This window comes from Battus philenor, unplaced genomic scaffold (assembly GCF_028537555.1).
Source record: "Battus philenor isolate CCGP_79_NKW_IND1 unplaced genomic scaffold, ilBatPhil1.0.hap1 SCAF_11, whole genome shotgun sequence".
Lineage (NCBI taxonomy): Eukaryota > Metazoa > Arthropoda > Insecta > Lepidoptera > Papilionidae > Battus > Battus philenor.
In genome coordinates this window covers 4,176,969-4,200,403 of record NW_027181673.1, presented here as the reverse complement: position 1 = coordinate 4,200,403, position 23,435 = coordinate 4,176,969, and the positions used below count along the sequence as shown (strand labels likewise).

Below are 23,435 nucleotides of genomic sequence, written 5' to 3'. Positions count from 1 at the left end.
AAAAGACCAGTTACCTTGACGATCTTTTGGAGGGGCGTATCCCTTGCGGTGAGCATCTACCGGCTGAAAATAAGAAGGTACGATAAAGAAAAACAATATAAAAAGAGAAAAATGACAATGATGAAAAATATCAGTAGAAGTATCTCAAATATAAGCCTATCCTAAAAATAATTCTCAAATCAATAAATAACTATGTATGTGTATATAGTTATGTATATATGTACAACCTAAACTGCTCTCTCCTTCATGTCTCTCATCTCCATTTAAAGGTTGTCTGGTACAGATCGCCTCGAGCGATAAGAACGCCTCTTGTACCTCTACGTGAATTGTTTCTTTTTTATTTATTATCTTTTGCGTACAAACATGTGTAAATAAATAAATATTTTTTACACATGTTTGTACACAATTGTTTGTTTGAGTAAACAATTTCTCCAATCTACGAACGTACAAGCAACACCATAGCTTATCCTCCACTAGCGTTTACTGCGAAACTTTCCGTGGAGTAATATGTTTAATAAATGTTACAAAATTTAAGTTAGCCCATATACTGCACCTGCGATTTAATATTACCGGTGAGGTTTAATAATAATATGAAACTTTATATTGCATACCGAGTCAAAAAAAATGTAATAACACTTTTAATAACATTCTTCTAGGATCACCTGAAGTTTACTTGTTTTTTTCTTTCATTAATTCATATTTATCCATTAACTTTTAACATTGTTTTTTTGCACATATGACACAGGTAATTTAAACTGTCTTAATTTTTTCCGTCCACTTTTCATTATACTGAAAGGTTTTTAGCTAAAAGTCACGATAAAATCCATATAAGATAATTGAAATATTGGGTTTTCAAAAAAGAGGTACTCTGACCAAATATTCTAACTTTGAATTCCTGTTCATTCTATCGTATAAATAAAATAAAATAAAATAATAACTTTTATTTTATTGTAGATTACAAAATGATAAAACAAATATTATTTAATCGAATTCTATATTGGTAATTTAAATTTATTTTAATTTTTATTAGTTTTGGTTTCAACTTTTTACAGCGTTTATTAAACCTATATGTAAACCTATGATGTATACGTTGCTTCCATTCTCAGTAAAACATGATTAAAATCGTTTCCTTTAATATTTCTGACATTTTAAATACCTTTTTAAACACCGAAGTACATGCAACGTTGATTGTAATTAAAATAATTGTAACATAAATTACTGTTCTTTTTAAATTTACCTCATCTCAACTGTAATTTATTTATTTCCGTAATCATGTGTAATACACAATTATCATTACATCTATTTATCATTACATAAATAGTTCAATATATATTTAAAGTTAAAATAATGAAACATATGAAACGAACCATATACAACAATAACAATGTAATAATCAAATAATGATATTTAATAATCATAGCGGAGCACATCGCTCGTTCAACCGATGGACGTTAGGGTCTAAATGTTCTCGAGTGGCAATCACTAGACGTTAGACGTGGCGTGGGTAGTCCCCCCACTAGGTGGATCGACGTCATAGTTATGATCACGGGAAGTCGCTGGGTGCTTGCAGCAAGGAGGCGTCAAGGACATACTTCCAAAACGCCGTACACCACCCGAACCATCTAGTGGCCCAAGCGGCCAGTTACATACCAGAAGAAAACCCTATAACAGAAAAGCATAGGCCACGCCATGCAATACCGAACGAGAACGCACCGATCCCGAAAGGGATCAAAAGACGCCCCCCAAAAAAAACCAAAAGGGCCCCCAAAAAGAAAGTCACACACAAAGTGACGAGACACGCCCGAGCAAGAGGGCCCACCGAATAGTAGCTTCTAGAAGGTAGAAGAAAGAAGACAACACCAACAACGGAGAATAGCAGCGGAGACAACAGCAATACACCGAGTCCCACACAACGCACCGACGCGCCGGGAGGCGAATATAGTATAGCATTAGAAAATTCTTGTTAGCTCGCGGGTCGAAGACTAGACGAAGTTGTAACAGCCTTACAAGGCTAACAACAGATTCAACAGCCAGAATACAGAGGTGCTCGCAGCGCAGGACTGGTCATCGTTGCTATCTTTGGAAGAGGCCATTCCTTGCAGTGGACGTCCATCAGCCGAAAAGATGAATAAGAAACAAATAAATGACGAAAGCTTGTAAACATATAAAATCAATTAGAATTATTATTCACAAATCATAAAACACTTTGTTATCAGAGTTTTGAACTCTTTTGCTTATTGTGAAAGATGTCTATGTAAATCATAGCAAGTAACTCATCATTGCACAAATTAATAAATATGTCAAATCATGACTTTGTAGAATATAGCACACTGATCATTTGTTCGCCTCCAGACTGACTCAATTAATAAAATGAGATAATTTTATATTATTTACAAAAAATACATAGTGAAGCTTCTTTAGCTTGTTCTTCTAAAATCAGAGACATTTCATGTCAGATGGAAGACCCCACGTACCGCGAAGGCGCTTAATTTCATCGTATGTTGAATAAAGATTTTTTGAATTTGAATTCGATAACTTTAAATTATTCTTTATAAAATACTAACGCGATCCGACGATGCCATATAAACTGTAGTGCGAGGCAATAGACTAATAACGCCATCTATCGACAATATCTGAAGAAACAGGTTTCAAACTTCAGCTTTTAATACTCAAATCGTTATAGAAAATTCACAGTGTTACGTATATAAAAAAGAAAATAGAAAATAAAGCATTTTAATCGAAATCACTGTATAATAATTACGACAGTTCAATCAAAGAGTAATTAATGCAGTCGGTAGGTACTTCTGTTTTGACGAACATCGACGGTAGTATTGAAGGCATAGACTGAAGAGATAATCACATCAACGAGTCACTTCCGGATCGCACCCAACGTCAATCCAATCATTTTGACGTCAACTATACTCATGATATTCATCTAGTTAATACACACTACTTTTAGTTTTAGTTCTAAAAAATGGATCTGTGGAAACTAATGAGTTAAACTAAAATATTAAGTAAGAAAAATCTTTTCTCGAATAGTATGTATGAACTTGTAATAAAATCCCTTAAGGTTTTCTATTTATATCTGGCTGGTTTTTCACTAGAAGGTTATTATTTCAAGTTTAAATTAAAGTTGCTAAAATTTGGATTTCAGCTGTGACCTTTTTTGTTCTTTTAGATAAAATTAATGAATCTAGTGAAGAAATTCGATATATTTTAAAATTTCATATCAAAAAACAAAAATGCAAAGCATGTTTGGAAAAAAATTGTGACGTATATAAATCAAAATATTTACAGCAACTGTATCATGTCACTATTCCGAAATTGGCAAAAAATCAATAAACTTAATGATATTTAAATGTAAACGTTTCTTAACTTATTAAAGTATGAATTGAATTATTATCGAACTATTGGAAACTTTCATACAAACAGAGATATCAACATTTTAATAATAGAATGCAATAGAATGTATCAGAAATATTTTTCTATACAAAACAAACGACTTTGCGACAACACTAATCATAATTAAACTAATAACGACGGACTTACAAATTTCTTTTACGTTTAAGCATACCGATACCATTCTACTAAGTAAACGCCTTGTGGGACTACTCAGTTCTAGACAAGTACCTAGGCCAATCGACACATAAAATATATGGATAAAAGATAAAGGAAAATATAATATAAAAGGTAAAAGCAATTTCTAAGGAACAGATTAAAAATGTCATGAGATTTTGTCAAAAAAGTCATTGATTGCTCTGCACCTTTTCAGACGATAGTAATGTAATATATACCTCAATTAAAATCACATAGCTTACAATAAATAAAGATCTTAGAGGCTTCCTTCCGTATAACAGACCTTTCATTTTTTGGTATGAAAAAAACCATACAGATACAGTAAGCAAGATCTTCCTTTATAATTTGAATACATCGGGTTGAATGTATCATGTTTACTCCAATGGGAGATTAAAAAAATAACCATTGACTTCGCACATTCATTTCAAATTGAAACGATGTTCAATCACCTAAGCTCCTATACCTTTCGTTATGTGATTGAAAAGTTCCGTTTGATGTCTGGAATTTTAGTAAAATATTCATTTCACATCTCTTTGAAATCGGAACTGTTTCGTGCAATTATTTATAATTGCTACCTATCTTTGCCGAGATCCAGTGAAATGAAATAAATACTGATATAACATGTGTATTTTCTTTTTCGTCTAGATACGATAACATCGAAATATGTTCATAATTTTTTTTCTAAGTTCCTTTCTTGTTCGTCACACATTTCCCTGTAAAATGTACACCATTTTTAACACATATAAGGGGTAAATAAAATAAAACATAACATCGTGAAGATAGTGCGTTAGAATCCAAAATGTGAAACATAACTGAAATTCCACAATCCACATTGAACCGGCAAGATGAAAAACTTAACGGTTTCCCCGGTATTATTTTATAAGGTAATTCTTAGGTAATCGTGTTTCTTAATATATCCATTTAAAATGGAAGAAAATAGAACAGGCACTTGAAAATAAACATAAAATATAATGACTGTTGAAACTTTGCACATTGGATAGTTCGCAAGCCTTTAACAGTTCACTCGTTGCAGATAATTACTGTCGTTTAACAGCTGAATCGCTTATTATTTGTCGATTGTGGAAGGCAATATTTACAACATTCTTTTTTTAAAAATAGCAAAGCAATTTCTCAATTTGATCTTAGTTTTACGTTTCAAAATTAGAACAAATTTTATTTCATTTACTAGTGATTGCAGTTTATACTATAAATTATAATACAAAGTTTTTACATCATATTCTTAAAGATAAGCGATTCAACACGAGTATCATATATCCAAGACTATAGTCTGTAGTTGTTGTTGGCCCAGGGAGCTTTTACAGCTTTGTCGAAACTGAGTTCACGGAACGGTGCTTCCCCCAAATAAAACCGATACCGGTGGCAATGTCACCGAAGTCAATGTCACCAATAATGCTCGTAGTTCTATCAGTTCAATGCTGAAAGTATAATCGTAATTTATTATTTTATTTTTATGTCTACCCTTAGTTTAGTCATAAATATTCCTGCAAAGAAAATGTTTATTTTATAATATGTAATATTTATAACTATTGTAATGTATTAGTTTAATACATTAATATATAACTATAAAAATAAATAAAGCTTTTTCCATGTGGTCACTGACTGAAATATAGTCTTTTAATCGTTGAGGATAGTAATTAATACCAGCCCGTACTCTTTCTATTGGTAAATTCTTCTTTGCTAACCGTTTGTATTGTTTTAGGGGCTTCAAATTATTATGACGTTTAAAGCAAGCCTTACTCTAAAAATGACCATAAATTATAATAATTTCTAACTAAGATTGGGTAGACCCGGCTCAGAGTCTTATTGAAAGAGCCATTCTTGGCTATTGAACATGTTATTGTTAAGAAGTCTTAACCACCTTCTCAAGAATCTATCTTGGTACACCTGTGCGTATATTAATTACCTTTTTCACAAAGTTATAGCTCATCGCCCTTTCATAGCTAACACCTTCTCAAATCATAACTGAAGTCGAATTATGCCACGTTGTACTCCGTTGAATAATTGGGAAAGTTATTTAGAGTTTTCAACATAAATTCGGTTATTTCCTTTCTTAAAATATTGCTCAAATGTCGAAATTTTCTCATCAGTAAACAAAGTTTATTTGTGACTTCCCATTACATGCCGCTTAAGTAGTTGTTTTGATTTTACTATCCTATCCTTTTTTAAATTATCTGTTAAAAAAATTACCAATGTGGCTCTTGCAGGCTGTAAAGTCCTGAGTCATCTTTGAGAATACGCGTCATGGTTCTCGATGTTATCTTCATCTGCCGAGATACAATCTTTTTACTTTCGGACAGGATTTCATCGAATTACTTCTCTTATAACCTTGATCTCTTTTTTCATACGAACACTAACGGCTAGATCTTTTCCTGTCACAAACAAAGCAGATTTCATTATACCTATTAATATAGCCCGGTACATAAACATTTGACTAATACCAAGCGTATGAAGCATTATAAAAATTGTTTAACACCATACTTACTTTATGTAATGCAATCACAGCGATTCGGTTCCTTTTATCAGTCCACTCCATTTTAATGTCACTAAATATTTTAAAATATCTTGAAAAAGAAAACACAATGAACAATTATTTAAAAATGACAGATTCCAAATTCAAAAGTGATATATATTTTTTAATTATAACAGTGTTTATAGCCAGATTTATTGCAATAAGCTACGTTCTCTCTAGTTAATATTTGAATTAAAGTAGTATTTAATAAACTTGGATCCGTTTTAACCAAATAGTTTTTTACTATACAATAACCAGGCCTTGTATTATCCTCAAAATAAATATAGTATGTCTTGCTGCGCTACACGATGCCAAGGATAGGAACAGGTGGGACATAATTTATGTTAAGATTATCCGTGTTATGCGATAAGGGCGTTTTATTATTTATTGATAACGCTTATAAAATCAACCATAAAAACTAAACAAACTTCCTTCTCATTAGTGTCTACGGAGAAACTATTTGGAACAACTTACCTCAGTGAAAGATACGGACGTAGGATTCAATGAATGCCATGAATGTAGTTGACGTCAGTCAATGGATTTGTGTCGAGTTCGATCCGCAGATGATAGGTTGAGATCATTACCTCTTCAGGTCGTGCTTTTGATACCAGCGTCGAAGTTCTTCCAAACCAAAAAGAAGTATATTTCGACTACATTAATGACGCTCTTTCAATGAACGGTTTTAATTTTAAGGCAACTGTGTTATTACGATAACAAATGTCAGTTATGTTATATATGAGCAGATCTATTATTAAAAAATATGATGCAATAGCAATGCACCAAGTCGAGATCCGAATCGATTCTTGGGTTAAAATACCAAAAAGTCACTCCATAGACCTTCGACCAAGGCGATGTAAAAGCTCCGCGACCTCCTAATCCTGTAAATTAGTATATAGTGACCCTAACCAAAGGTCCCCCGGCTAAACGCCCTCTGCGCCCCGCCGACTCAGACCTAAGAATTTGCAAATGCCACTAGAGCAGCAGATAATTTAAAAAAAAAACAACATAAAATATATCGCCTCGTGAAAGAATAATTTCATTTAGAATAATGTCGCTTCAAGCGTATTATCTTCAAATGATCTTCAAATATTTACAAAAGAAAACCTTCGTCGTTCTTTAAAGACAAATAAAAACCTAAGAGTAGACGATTGTCGCGTCAAATTTATTTCTGACGGGAATCTTTGACATACGTTTTCTTATATGTTTACATATAAATATTTATTAGATATTTACATAACTATGTACTTATTATGATGAGTGTTATTCTTCTGGAATTGATGGAGAGAAGTTGTATCAAGATATTTCGTGATCCATGATATAGTACACAACGTTGATTTTATTAAATAACTGGTTGGTATTGACTATATTACTTTACCCCTACGGAGAAGTCTGCTTTCATATCACGAAAATACTTTATTCTAGGAACTACTTGTTTATTTATATTTTTTAATGGCCGCCGCTACTGGAGGCCTCTCGTATCTCTAACTTATTTATGTATTAGGAACTTTCATTTCTTTTTAATAATTTTTTCACATAGTATTTTTACCACGCGCTCCTCAGTCGTTTCTCATATGATCTTTCATTCTTTTACTATCTTTCTCTCTACAGTTCTTCTACCTTTTCTTTCATCTATTTTCCTTTTATTCGACCATTCTTTTTTTTCTCATATCAACTATTACAATTCTTGTTTTAATTTTATTTCTTGCATTTGACCTATTTTAGGTTTACCTTTTTTTACAATATTTATTTATATTGTTTCTCTTTACCATTTCTTACTACTAATACATACCATACCAATTTAATATAAATTTATTTCCAATTATTTCATTGACTATATCGAAGTCCTTGTTCGGTTGAATTGTATGGTCTTTATATATATTGGTTTCCCAAAGAACAATAGGTTCAACTAGATACATGTTTCTGTGTTGTTTAAAATATGAATAAGTCTAATGTAAAAGACGTCTTCCATATACTATACTGTTCCAGTATTTATTAAGTATATATCTATATTGATTCGAAACCATGATAATGTTAAGTAAGAAACACCGAGTCATGGCACTAATCGGTGTTACATTACTCCTGAGGATGCCCCGTGTAGGTGTTAAACACGTGTCGAGTGATTTAACGGTGGTAGTTGTGTAATTTGCATTGTTTGCCGCATGCGCATTTATAAGCGGGCTGGCGGGCGGTGCACTTTATTGCACGACTACTGCTACATAGCGGAAGTAGTTATATATTAGTCCTTTTCTTACTTAGTATGGACTTCCGCAAAGTAACGTCTGAATCTATTAGATACTTGATAACGTTATAATAGAAAACTCGTTATACCGAGCCTTTTATTATTATTTCCTGGAATATATTCCTGGAAACAAATTGTACAGTTAATTTTGAGACATGGATCGACACCCGACTATGGACTTTTGACATATTCAAGTTCGTAAGAAGACCAGTCATTATTGCGATCTTTGGGGGGGGGGGGAGGTCAATGCCTTGCCTACTAGTTCATAAGAATATTTTTCTAATAAAAAGGTAAAATAATCCTACCTGTCTATTCAAATATTAAAAAAAATGTTTTAAAAAAAGGTTTATCTTTCCTGCCTATTTATATCTATCTGGTACCTTGTTAAGAGAACTAAGACCTTATAATGTTGCTTTAAATTACACCGAAATTCCCAGATGACTAACCTTTATCCCATCTTTGAAGAAACTTGAAAATTTTTCTTTAAAGAAATTTATATTTTTTTTTTCATGTTCCTTATTTTCTTTTGCAGATTAGTTTGCAGCCAGTATATTAGCGACTTCAACGTCACAACTTTCAACGTAAAGTAAGGTAAGCAGAAAAATACTTTCTAACTAAAAATATTTTTTTCATTAAAGTATTTAATACACCTTACTTATGAATTACAAATATCATAACATTGTAAAAAAAGGGACAAAATAAATATAATTACACAGGATGATTGGTTAAAAGTGTAATAGTTTAAAAGGAGTGAATGTGTATATCGTTTGTTACCAAAAAGCTTACACACCTATTTTCAATGAACGATACGAGTTATAACTTTGAGATATGTAATATTATCTAATTTTCTCATTTGAATGCGACAGTCAAACAACTTTAAGTACTACTAAGCCTGCACAGACGGATAAAAAACTGTAATAAATTTTTATGTGTATTAATCCAAGTTTTGCAAACCCCGTTTTTGTGTATTATTGTAATGTTATTTATTTTTGCTGAAATCATTTATTTTTCAACAACTCTGTCACCTACACACGCCTGTAAAATACATTAATTGACAACAAGTATGCTTAACATTTACCCTTTTAAAGCATTTACACCTATACTGAAACAACTTGTGTTAATAAAAATTAAAAGAAATAGTAAGTTAATATTTATTTTATTAAAGACTTAGAAACAGTCTATTTTTCAACTTTGATATATTGACGCGACGCGGTAGCTGGTTCGGATAATACAGGTTCTATTTTAAAAAATGTTAACTGTATTAAAAATATCGTAAAAGTGACCACAAAAAAGAAAACACATCCGAGTTTGTTCTGTTTTTTAGATCAGGGCGCGTTCTTGATATCTTCACATCTTCTGGCGACCTTATAACGAATACATCCATAAAATTTATGAAAATATATAATGTATTACGACTTATTATAATAAATAATAAGTAACAAAATCCACAGTTTCAACAATAAAACCGTTTTAATTAATATTTAGAACAAGTACAGAATATTACTTATTAAGGAAAGGTATAAGACGATTAAAACCCTGAAACAAATCTACGAAAAATTAGTGTATTCTTATTGGTCACATTAATAGCGTTCCAGTAATTTTAGTTCTTAAGATGCTTCGTTTTATATCCTGTGCCGTTATTGAAAAACAAGTTTAACAAATGAAAATAGAAGTGTATTCTATATCATAATTCATCATCATCATCTTCTCTTCATAATCATCTTCTTTTTCTTCTTCTTCATAATCATCATCATCATTTACATAATAATAATCATCATCATCATTTACATAATAATCATCATCTTCTTCATCTTCATAATCATCATCTTCTTCTACTTCTTCTTCATAATCATCATCATAGTCGTCGTCGGTTTTTCCTATAGATTTCCAATTGGACCGGTTCGAAGCGGCTTGCATCCAATGTTATCCAAAGACCGTAACAAGGTGGTTTAATCCAAGCTGCGCTTTTCTGTGCGTGGTCTTTACTCCAGTACTTTATAGACCTAATTATATATTCACTTAAAAGCAGCTCCTAAACCAAAGTATGAATAAAAAATGTCTGCAAAAATGAACAAACTTTTGTATTTATATTTTGCTATTCCGAACGAATTTGCCTACAACGGATCGAAGTACATTAACGTTTAAAAATAAATCTGTAACACTGTGATGAAAATGTTCGCGCTTTGAGTTTGTAAAAATTCCCAATGCGTAAGTTGCTATCGTAGTGAAGCAAACAGATCCGCCCGTTCCCATCAATCACCCGGCCGAGGGTACAGCCGACATCGCCATGCATTTAAAGAGCCCGAACATTTGAATAACCCAATTCTTGCGCTACGAAAACTGTTTTGTAATTGGATGAATCAACGATTTATGTACATTCGACGCCTAAGATATCCATTCTCGGGACAGCCGTTATTCTTTTTTGCAACTTGTTTAATGTAGATTGCGTACTCTCTCTCTTCATTGGTTTGACGTATATCTATATACATGTATGATGTCGGAAAAATAGCCTGAATATTGTATTTAATTTTTTTGGACTGGACTATCACTGCTGCCTAAATGGCATTAGATTCCGCGTTTTTTAAATAGCATGGCACAGAGGACGCTTAACCTAAGACCTCTTTTAAAGGAAAGCTCGAGGGCTTCCTAGAAAGCCTCAGCTCGGGCCACTAGATACTACTATTTCAGCGGATAGGGAGGTCGCCTCTATGGATTGACTAGGAATAAGAGCCCTAACGAGGGGATCTCTTCTTAAGTTGTCACTCTTTGATAGTACCCGCTTAGCATTCCGATACAAGGGCGCCCGAGAGAGGCTACTACCGCTTTGGAAAACGTTAGTCCTAGGAGAAGAATTGGCGGAAGAAATTCCGGCAACGCTTCTATCAAGTATGATGGGGAGTTGGCGTCCCCGTGATGTACGATCCGACCTCATTTTCGGCGAGACCTAATGGTTATCGAATGGCGATGATGACAGTAGGCAATTTGTCTTATTGTCGTCATTTCGTCTGGAAACTTGAGTATGTGTCCAGGTCTAGGAGGGTACGGTATTTCAATGTAATAGGTGTGATTATATTGTTGATGACAGCGCCAGTGAATTGGTTCCAAAAATTTGAAACCTGCAACTTTTTCATCACCAATTTTACAACATACCTTCGATACAACAGAGTTTCTGAGAATCTTCTTATATTCGACTAACAAACAGTCGACATCCAAAGTTCAGCGATATTTCTCTTCCTTATGTGAATTACTTGTTATGTTTTTGACATAATAAATGAATGAAAAATTGTTAAAATGTATCCCGCTAAGTAAATAACTAACTAATAAGGCTAATAATTTCGTTTAATCCTTCTAAGGTTAACTCAGAAACATTACAATAATAATACAGAAACATAATTTACAAGAAAAACAAGAAATTAGTACTAAATATTATTATTTTATTTAATAATAATGAATAAAAAAAAGAGAAGTCAAAAACGTTACAATAAAAGAAAAAAGAAAAATATAATTCTAAGACATTGTCAAATATAACAACTTTATAAGTCTGTTAAAAGTCCAAAGAGATTTGGGTCCTATTTATTGATGCAGATAAATTATCCCACATAAGAGTAGCATATGCAATAAGTTGCAGAGAAATTTTGTGATGTGAATAATATGACATATTCCTATGAAAACGAAGAAAATAGAACACTCTGTAAACTTCCTTTTAATCACCATTATCATAATATCAGCCGATACAAGTCCACTTCAAAGCATAGACGCCGCAAAGAACGCTGCGATGAACCGTCCTACGCTATCAGCGTTCAGCGACTTCAGGTCTCCCTATGTCGTACCATCGCCATATCTACTGCCTCGTGGTCATCACCCATGAACCTTTCGGCTCCAACATCCATCGGTTTCATGAGCGATGTGCAACTTCTTTGTGAGACGATACAGACGAGCTGTTCTTCCAGATGCGTCAGACCTAGATCCTTGATTCGATCTTGCAGCAATGCTTTGAGCATAGTTCTCTCCATTTCTGTCTTGAGTGACCTTGAGCCTTCCTTTGCAATTTAATAAAATTAATATGCATATTTATAATCGTACAACATATGATAAATCACATTCATAGCTTTGTATATTTTTATAGCAAAGGCGTGAAATGAGCATATAAATCGTTTTAGATAAAGCAATTACCACGCGCTATTTCATCGTATGTAACACGAGAAAAAAAATAGTCCGGTAAACGAGGCACATGACGCCTATAAATACTCGTTTTATTACTTGAGTCACCATCACAGTATTGTGCTATATTCCTGCTAAATTTCTAACGTAATGTGCTATTTATTATGTTTTATTTATGAACAGATTCATAAGATATGTTACAGTACTTTTTAAAGTATCATTTGGTATTGCAAATATAACAGTTCAATTAGTTTTGTCATCGTCAACTTTATTTCAGTAGCAAAAGACCGGTAATTTCATCTGTTCACTATGTGGGTGAACCTCTTACGCTACCCTTGCCAATCCGTGGTCTTCACTACAGAAACTTAGACCCCAAAAATCATCTGTTCTAACTGCTATATAGCAAAGAATGAAAGAAAATTACAAAATAAAAGAAGAAGAATGACAGAAGAGCAAAAAATTAAAAATGGATAGTAAAAAAATAATAAAAGGAGAATAAAAACACAGACCCAAGCAAGCTCGGGGTACAAGAGGTCCCAATAGCGCGTGCCATATAAAGAAAACAGCTTTGTGCCCTACATATCGTTACTCCAACGTACCAATCCTCTGCGCTATTTCGTATAATTTCTTTCATCATAACTATTACTTCTGAATTATAAAATATTGATTTACATCCGATTATCAAACCCTTTTATATCTTCATAAACCGCCTTCACCGCCCGCTATATATTTTCTTAGTAAATAAGTCTATCAAATGGCTGTGTCAAAGAAATCGCAGTTTGCAAATAAACCGCCATTTTCATTTATTTCTTTTCTATTTTTACGTGATTTGTTTCGTTCCCTGGGTCTTGTCACTGAACAAGACCCAGGATACAAAAATACATGATACATACTGATTCAATACATCAAATGTTTACAATTATTTTAATCTTTATTGTTTTGCTAGTATCATTGTACGATGAACTTAAACACTGTTTTAAATCAATGTATCCATTCAAACGATACTATTGAATGACCTCTTTTAGTAATGGATCCTATCAGGCTAAAGGTTATAGATAAACATAGGGTAACAGATATAAGGTAACATAGGGTCTCTGACAGAGATCCTTCAGTAAGAAAAGGACCAATATTTAGCCACTTCCGCACATGCAGCAATCTCCCTGCCAGACGTGGCGATTATGGTATATCCCTTATAGATATTTTTGGGGAATGCCTACGCCTTGCTGCCGGTGTCTTTTGCCTGAAATTACGAAATTATATCGCATAAAAATCGACTTTGTACAAAAAGCTGGTATTACACGACCATTACTTCAAATAGAAATGAAAGATGAATCTTGCAGTAATTTAACCGGTTTGTAATTTATAGCTTTAAATTTAATCTTCAATGATTTAAAACGTCCGTGGAGAACAATCCTAATTGCATTATATCGGTCACTGCGAGCGTAGGACGTGGTTCACATTGAAACATAGTTTTCGCTATAACAGCATGACATCACATTTTAGATTATCGCATAAAGGTTAGTTCACACTCATGAAAATCGTAACAGTTGCTTGTTTACACACGCGTTACAATTACGTTTCTTTATTTTTCATTAATTTACATGAATAATTACAACATTCAATATTAGCCAGACAAAAAGACAGAGAGCCAATATTCAGACAATATTAGCCAAACTTGTGCAACGTTGAATGTGCATGTATGTATGATAGTGTGAGTGTCATGGGTGAGTGTGTGACTTTGTATGGTTTGTCACTGGCAATTTTAATGACTCTATAGACTACTGATGTAAATTTAATGAAATCTTTGTACGCTTTCAATTTAAAAAAAAAACCGAAAATATTAATTAATGTATATACAATATTCTCATATGTAAATGCGACTCTATGAGACCATATTCGAACTATCTGCAAACAACATTATCTTAATGCCTTTAACGAGAACGGAAAGACGACTGTATGCGGCAGACTAAAACGATTTCTTTGTTATAATTATAAATGGGCGGATGTTTTATGATGTCATTTCTGTGAACGGCTTCACCCACGGGTACATTAAATTCTTACACAATTTTGCAAATGTGAACACAGTCTTTTTTATTTTAAAATAATGCTTCTTCTCTTATTTGCAAGAGATCCTGTAAATAGTTAATCAATACTGTGATTCGGTTCAACAGGATAGTAATCAATAAACTTACTAAGATAATGATAAATTGTAACGATATCCTTGAAGTAAATATTTTAAACTCTTTCGTATTGCGTCGAAAGAGCAAACATGGACAAATCAGCCTATTCTAGACAATGAGCTTCTGAAGCAGCTTTGATAGAATCATTTGAAATTTGTTTAGTTAGGCAGAGGAATATGAACGCCAATGCATTCCAAAGAATCCTCCTAAAATCGTTTACTCCCGAGAACTTCATCTGGCCATCTCTCCAAAAACGGAATGGACTGGAAACCTGCACTATAATTTTATAAAATGCTTAAAAGTTGATCTCTCAAATAAAATTAATAGAAAAAAAGCTTTTTAATTTTGGAATGACGTTGGCTATATTATACCATATTTACATAGAATTTATTGTTGTATTTCATTATCTTTATTTTTTATATGTTTTAATATTTTTATTATGTTTCACAAAAATATGTAGTATTTTTAAATATTGTACCAGACAACGTACTTGTTTGTTTTTGGTGCTTACATTCTTTGTTGTTTACTTATATCTGCACTTACATTATGAAGTAAATAAATTAATTTACAATTTACATTTAATTTAATAACATCAACTATTATCTACAAATTAAAAATAAATTGTTTGTATATCACTTTGTTTAATTTTTAATTTTTTTATATACACCCAAAAAGCTTTTATATATTTAAATACGTAAAAACTCTTTGGATATATCATTTAGTACGGCGGGCATAGTATTTGCTAGTCTTCGCCTTCCGTAATAGTTATTAACTTTTTTATTTGCAGTTATCCGTGGGTAATGTTCCTTGTGGGCAATTTGGCCATTGTAACTCATTATTTTGCAGTTGTGTTAGTAATGACACATGAACTCTGTTGTGGATGTTCCATTTTGTTTAATATCTAGCAAAAGTAACCTCGGCAAGAATTCTTATTAACACATTCGACAGAAAAAATCTCTTCGTAGATAGACATCTTCGTTCATAGATATAATTAAAATACCAGTTTCTAACGTCATTTTGGTATTAATAAAATCGGCGCGAACATAGCAGCCAATGGTGTGTAAATATGGCTTTAAAAAAAAATTTGCGCTGGTTTCTTATTTATTTTAACATTTAATTACAAAGTTATTTTTTTATAATTTACTATCTAGTCGCCAGTCCCAAAATTAAATAAAAAATAAAACAAAGGCTTCCCGAACCGCATAGTTTTCATAAAAAATAAGACCTGCCTTGTCAAACGCTATCAAAATATTTGCTCCATAAACCGTGGCTTTGTTTGCTCTGTATGACTCGGTTCAGTATTGTTAGTTCTGTGTCAACTAAATTTTCTCATGGAACTATGAGCTGTTCTATTTTGACCGAAATTATCTTAAGATGTTATAAATAATATTTAAGAGTAGAAGGGTTCTTGATAGTAATTAAAACAAAAGACTATTACGAGTGCGAAATAAGCTGAATGACTGGCTGTTCGAGGAATGATTTTATGAAATGCTTGTACATGCCAAAGTTGCATGGCCGTTTATATACCTAAAGGAATAATATCAAAGAAAAATCCGAAAGTCACGCGGCGAAGCTATTGAGCTTAGCTATCTAAAAAGACATTTAGTCTAGACGCTATCTACGCTTTGCCCTCAAACCAGGGAAAACGGTAAACTCTAGAGAAACTATGACCATCCGTCATTAAAATAAAAACATCCTTAATAATCTTTAAAGATTTTTTAATAAAAGTATATCTGTTTCCTTTCAGATAATGAAAGACTACACGATGGCTCTATGGAAGATCATCGCGTTCACCTGCATCATCTTTCAATCAGCTGAATCAAAAGTCCATCACAGTAATGAGAAGATTTCTCCTGGATTCGATGATTCCAGCATATGCGCACCAGCATTCAACAGCACCAGTGAAATACAATGCTTTTGTTCCAAAGACTCACGTGACGTAGTGCGTAGCGCCGAATGTTACATTGTTAACGAGAACATAAGTCAAGATGACCCGAACTGGGCGAAATTTAGTTACTTGAAAAAAGCTACTAAATTGAGTTTTACCAACACCAGAAACATATCATTTAAATATATACCGAAGCACGCTTTACAGTACACCAAAAATCTAGTTAAAGTAGAATTTAAATATGGGAATATTAAAACCATAGACTCGTACGCTTTTGCCAATTTAAGCTTGTTAGAAGAAATAGAATTGAGTGGAAATCAAATAGAGAAAATGAAGGCCTTCGCTTTCGCCCATCACGATACATTAGATAAAATCAGCTTAGATTCCAATAACATAGTTGAAATAAATAGAGACGTGTTCATAGATCTACCCGGTCTGGAGAAACTATTTATAACGAACAACAAAGTAGCCATTATTCATGACAAAGCATTTATACATTTATCTAACCTAAAAGAATTAGAGATTGACAGAAATAAACTGTTCAGTTTGAACAGTGAAACATTTTCCGGTCTGACTAAATTGATGAAATTAGATTTAAGCGGAAATAGTTTAGAAGTCATCGGAGATAACACGTTCAAACCACTCACTAACTTGATATCATTAAATTTAGATGACAACAAAATCCAGATGCTAGATTCAAATGCTTTTCACGGATTAGTAAAACTTCAATTACTTTCTTTGGCCCACAATGAACTCAGAGATATCGATAATGAGAATGTATTCAAAGGGTTAGTCTCGGTGACTTCGCTTAGCCTAAAAGGAAACAGAATTCGTGAGTTGCAACAGGAAGTGATGGCGCCAATATTAAGTAATTTCTATCTTAATTCAGCGGCTCTGGACGTTGAAGGTAAGACTCGTTAATTTATACTTTTACATGTATATGTAGTATTTTTTTGATCTTGAAATTTTATAATGACTTCTATGAGGTCATAAATCAAATAAACAGTCGTTACGGTTTTTATTGTTCAAAATCCGTTGAAAGTTAGTTTTATTATCACTGTTGAAAGAAAAACGTAGTCATTAATTCTTTATCTTCTTGTTTAAGTTCTTTTTTTAACATTTAAGTTAAAAATTATATTGCAGACGTTTGCTCCTTCGTGATTAACGTATCACTTACCACCAATCATCCCACAGGCTTGTCAAAGTCACATTATGAGTATAATCTACCATTAGCCAATAAAGCTTAAAATTTTGATTTTGATTAAATGATAAAACCCACAAAGCAGAACAGCAATTATTATCTCTAGAAATATTTAACACAAACTTACAGGCGCTTTGTTAATAATTGAATATCTCCTTTTTTCAGATAACGATTTCCCGTGCGATTGCCGTCTCGAATGGTTCATGGAATTAATGAACAAAACTGAAAGTGCACCATTGAAACTGATGTTGGAAAACTTCAAATGCCTCCCCGACGCTTTGCTCCGTGACAGATGGATGAAAAAAATTGAGGCTGAAAAAATTAACAACCTTAAAGTGTTTGAGGGCGACGAACCGCCTGCACAAAACCAAGACTACGATTATTACGATGAAACTGAACTTAATGGAAAATTATTTTATACAGATATAAGAGAATACTTGAACTGCACCGCTTATTTAAAAGCGAATAATAAACCCTCCAAACAGGGTATTGTCAAACCAACTACTCCACCAACAACAACAACGACTATGGAAATAGATAACAGAAATGCGGGATATTTCGACGAAAGTATCTTTAATACGACTAAAGCTCCAGAAGCGGATAAAAACAGCAACGGCCATGAAGTAGCTAATCAAGAGGAGAGAAAAGAAGAGGAAGGTAATATAGAAAAGAATGATAAGGATAACATTTACACGACTACACGTTTAGCAACAGTTTCAGCTAAACCTTTGGAAGAAAAAACAGCGGATACACAGGATGCTATGGCTTCTGATGAAGCTAAATCATTCACTGTGGTAGCACATAGAAGCGTACAAGAAAAAGATGAAGATTATAATGATCTGTTTGGAAGTGCGGATAGCTACTTCCAAGGTAGCTTCAAAACAGTAGTATTCGTAACTGTTTTGAATGTTAGATTTCTATTTTATTAGGTTACCAATTAGGGTATAGTTAAATAGCTTACTATGTTATAGTGTTAACTTAATCCCACAGTCATTATAATAAATAAATAGTTATTAAGATAATTATGTTTCTTTCTTTTGACCGAAATTTCATAAAAGCAAAAGAATTATAACGATCACACTGCACAATCATTTTACTTATACTTTAATAGAGGACAAAGCAGAATATCTAATAAATTAATAAAGACAATGCTATTCCATTATTACGCAAAGAATATACGACTTTTTAATTCTACAGATCATTCTTCAACGTACTACCAATTCATAGTTTTAACCCACTGGTTTTAAAACTGTTAAAAATTGGACATCAAATAAATCTTTGTTCTGGAGACGTATATCGCTTTACTAATAAAGTTCGCTTCTGAGGACGCTTTCTGAAAAAAATTGTCGCGCACTATATTACGCCTTTCATGTTGGTCTTCGGCGATGTGTATCGTTCCGACTGCTGTAGTATCGAACGTTGTTCGTATCTGATCGGACAAGCAGACGGGACTGCGATCTCAGTTTTTAGTGTCACCAAATAAATTATATAGATATTAGTTATCGAAGAATGCACTAGATTTTCTATATCATGAGAATTATTTAATCAAAGTTGGGACACGTTATTTCCCATAGATCAGATTGAAATAATTTTTAATTTCAAACTCACAACATTAATATCACTAAATATAAATTTCTTAGTATGTATAGACAAAGATACTAAGTATATATACTAAAAAAATCTAAAATATGCTGCCATACTTTTTATTGTATCGCGTTACCATAGACAATTATTTTATAGCATTCATCGACACATAATTAGACGAGCAGAGTAATATTTCAAGGACATTAATTCAATATAAATAAAGTAAATATTCCAGATACAAAATCAAACGTACCTATTCTAAATAAATTTCGCATCGTTATTAATAACTTTTATACTATTTTATTATTTTTTTGTGTGTTTTCTGTGCTATGTGCCATTTTGTAGTCTAGTGGGAATAAAACTTCGTCATTGGACAAAATACTCTAAATAAAAAAAAATGTACATTTCAAAAAAATGGAGGATCTAGTTTGCAATTTTACTTTATAAGCATAAGTCATAAATCACTGAAAGTAGAGTATTAGCTATATGATATTAATGATAACAATAAACTCAAAAACATGATAAGAATAACGAAGACGCTTATCGAATTATTAAAATAAGCGTACGTCTATCATGATTTATCGTTCATAATTAGTGTCCAACTATATATGCAATTTAATTGCTCATTTACATAATTTAAATTCTTTTATAATTGTTTTGTGGACATATTTACAAAGTTAATTTGATTGCATTCTCAAATTTTAACTATCGTTACTTTAAACATTGTGCCATATTCTTTACATTCTATTAAATCATTAGAAATCTTTAACGAAAATATTATTGATATTCTATTCTTAAATAAAGTATAAGCAATTTTCATGCATTTCCAATACTATTTTTATACAATGAATATGAATAATAATAACTCATATGTTAATTATAATAATTTAGCTAATTAGCTATCCAAAAACAGTTCGCTGTAATTATAAAACATTAGCAGTTCATTCAGTATTTAGTAGTAATTAGTTATTTATAATAAAGATATTCCTTATTTAAACGCGGTGGTGTTACCATAAGAAATATCTTTAAGTGACTCCATGACATAAAACTTACATTGCTATAAAAAAAAATATTGCAGCGTATCAAAGCAATTTGACGCACAAACGTGTTTGAAATGCAAAATTAATTGCTTGTTATCTGCTGTTGTATAGATTTTAGAGTGTCTAGATGTGAGATGCATTAATAAAATACAAAAAAGGTAAAGGAAGAGCTCGACAACAGCTATTTATTTTCAATGTGCAAATAACAAACCTCTTTGGTAAAAGTAAAAAAATATCCATAAATCAGTAGTATTTTTCGCTGTATAAATATATTTGTTTAAATATGTTGCTTTAGATAAATTGTAAAAAATGTAGCACGCCAGTTACTTTTCACACTTCTGGGCTACATTTTTTTTTAAATTCTAAAAATGTCTTTCTAAGTGTCACATTAGGCCAAATGTAGACGATGTTTTAAAAATGGGTAAAAAAAAAACACAGATAAAAGAAGTAAATATAGACACACATATCAATTTTTTTTGCTACAATCTAAATTTATATCAGCTGTTGTTTTTAGTAGTATAGCTAGCTAAGCTGTTGTAATAACATTGCTATGGTTATGCCCTTAGACTTATTCATATTACATCTTCAAAGTTAGTTCTTCTTCTATCTGGTATATTTGTTTTAGTTTGTAAAATTTACAATTTAATTTTATTGTAAATTGTCACTAATGTTAATTATATTAAATTAGTATTAAATATTTAATATCACTTCATATATTTGTGTTCGATAGCCGTTCTGTTTTAAAATTTATATCATCACAAATCTTCATAAAAATTCGATGACTAAATAAAAAAAATATTCGAATAATAAAAAAGCATGTGTTTTATTTGTTGACATAAGCAGAATTTACACTCTGGGAAGTAAATTGGAAGAGGAAATTTTTGTCAATAAAAAAAACATTGAAGACATACGTTAGATTATTGAATACTATGTAGTGCGTCCAATAGACGAGATGTCCATCTGGTCTGGACCTCGGGCCTTTGACTGTAGAAATGAGGGTTTTCGTGGGGACACATTTGCGGTGAGAGAGGAAATACCGAAGACAGGAGCTGACAAGACCAGGCTAGTATCGATGAGGACCGTCGGCCAATTAATTTGTGCTGGGACCGTAGCTAAGGTACCTGTGGGGATCTTTTATTAATGGCCCCATTATATGGGACCTCTGGTACATTCCCCTATCTTAGGTACGCAGGAACTATATGTTCTCAATAATTTTTTCACTGAGTTAATTATTTTGATCTTCATATTCTACCCTTTACCTCCACACAGCTTTTTTTTATTCGTCACACTCTTTTCCATTACTTTTAATGTTTTATTTTCCTTCCTTATGTCACCTTTCTTACATCGCCTCCACCTACAGTGTACTTTTACATTTTTACTTTCGTTTTATTTTTATTCATTTACTTTTGTTTATTAAAATGTTTTACTTTTTAATTCACATTTTTTATTTTGCTTCGTTAAATTCTACATGACATCAGGTGCACCACGGTCTGGTCCCCTACAGGGTCACGAATGTATGAGGAACGAATCCCCCGTGCTCCGTGGATATTTGTACCAAAACCGTGTCTATCTCTAACCAGCGAAGTACGCGGTAGGATGAGACGGCGTTCGGGAAAAATATCCACGTCACTGAAGCCTTCGTGCGTTGCGCATACCACATATTCCATTCGCCACGCGTGTCCAGCTTAAGCTGTTGCTTGACGAATGAAACAGGACATCTCTCGTACTCTGATTTCTTTTGATTCTTCAGAGACGCGTCCTTGGCCAGCAGGTCCGCCCTTTCGATCTTTTCCATCCCCGCGTGCGCTTTTACCCAATATAACCTTACAATCTTCCCTTTTTCTCAGGCTTTCATTACATTTTCTTTTAATCTCAACGCTAGAGGATGGAGAGTGTCTAATCGTGCGACAGTTTTGAGGGCGGACCGTGAGACGCTCATTATGCCTATCCGCCAGCCACGTACCCTGTCACTTTCACAATGGTAACAGCTCTGTCCGGTGTATAGTGCAAAAGTTGCCCATCTTGAGTTTTTTGCAGTACAACTGTGCGGCACCAAGCATAACGCAAAACGCCGCACCTACCTCATCCTCAATGTGGCTGCCGTTGGTGTAAATTTCCGATCCGGCAGCCGCGGTGCCAAGTTTGAAATTCCACCGAACTTTTTCCAGGCACGAAAATTCCAAACCTAATCGATCAGAAGGGTGTAAAAGTCTCAAGAAGCTGATTGGCACCTCCGGGCTTGGCCAAGTTTGATCTCAAATAAGCAGAGTGCTTAACCGTTAAAGGACGATGAGGTCCTGGCTTGAAGCCCAGAACAAAAATGTCTTCGCCTCGCTAGCCCCTGCTGAGCAACGCACCAAAGTGACATTTCATCGCTGCATCCGTAACCCACATCTGCCGCATATGATGATGCATGTGCCAAAATTAAATTAAATTGAACAAGAATCAAATCAGAAAAAAAGTCAAATCAAAACGGTAATATAACAGGACAATACGTCTGCACTTATATCAATGACGAATGGACGTAAATTCTTCTTAGCTTGGAACTAATCAATAAGAGAAGTCGTAAAAAACTGGTAATTAACTTACTGTCTTAATAAAAATTTAATATTAAATATATTCGTGATACATTTTTTATGCTCCATTAATATTGCAAACGTCCATAGATTATAGCCTATGAATTTAGTAGTAATCTGTATACATTGTCTGTGCTTATAATGTACAGCGATCGAATTAATGGTAAATTAATCACACAACAAAGTGTATTTAATTATGTCGACTTTTATTAATTATTGTTGATAGCAAATATAATTTATTTTTCAACAATCGTTTTCTTAAATATAAATTTTGTTTCTGAACAAATCTTTGTTATTTTTGTCTCGAAGTCCCGAATGTCACTACATTAATAAACATGAAAACAAGTACTTGTTTACGTTTTTTTTCTCACTCCCTCACTGAACTTTTATGAGATAAAAATATGTTATCGAGTTTAGTTTTGCGTAAACGGTTATTACAAGAAAAAAAAACGAGTTTTGA

The 23,435-nt window shown here is 32.8% G+C and overlaps 1 protein-coding gene across 1 annotated transcript in view; it reads left to right on the top strand.

Moving 5' to 3' along the window:
* LOC137929666 (connectin-like) overlaps window positions 1-19,943 on the top strand; it is a 108,056-nt gene extending 88,113 nt beyond the window's left edge. The window contains exons 2-4 of the mRNA XM_068772720.1: window positions 8,878-8,936; window positions 16,434-17,481; window positions 17,941-19,943. Coding sequence (XP_068628821.1) covers window positions 16,437-17,481; window positions 17,941-18,704 — 1,809 coding nt within the window. The 5' untranslated portion in view covers window positions 8,878-8,936; window positions 16,434-16,436 and the 3' untranslated portion in view covers window positions 18,705-19,943. The remainder of the gene's footprint in view (window positions 1-8,877; window positions 8,937-16,433; window positions 17,482-17,940) is intronic.
* Window positions 19,944-23,435: the final 3,492 nt, after the last annotated feature.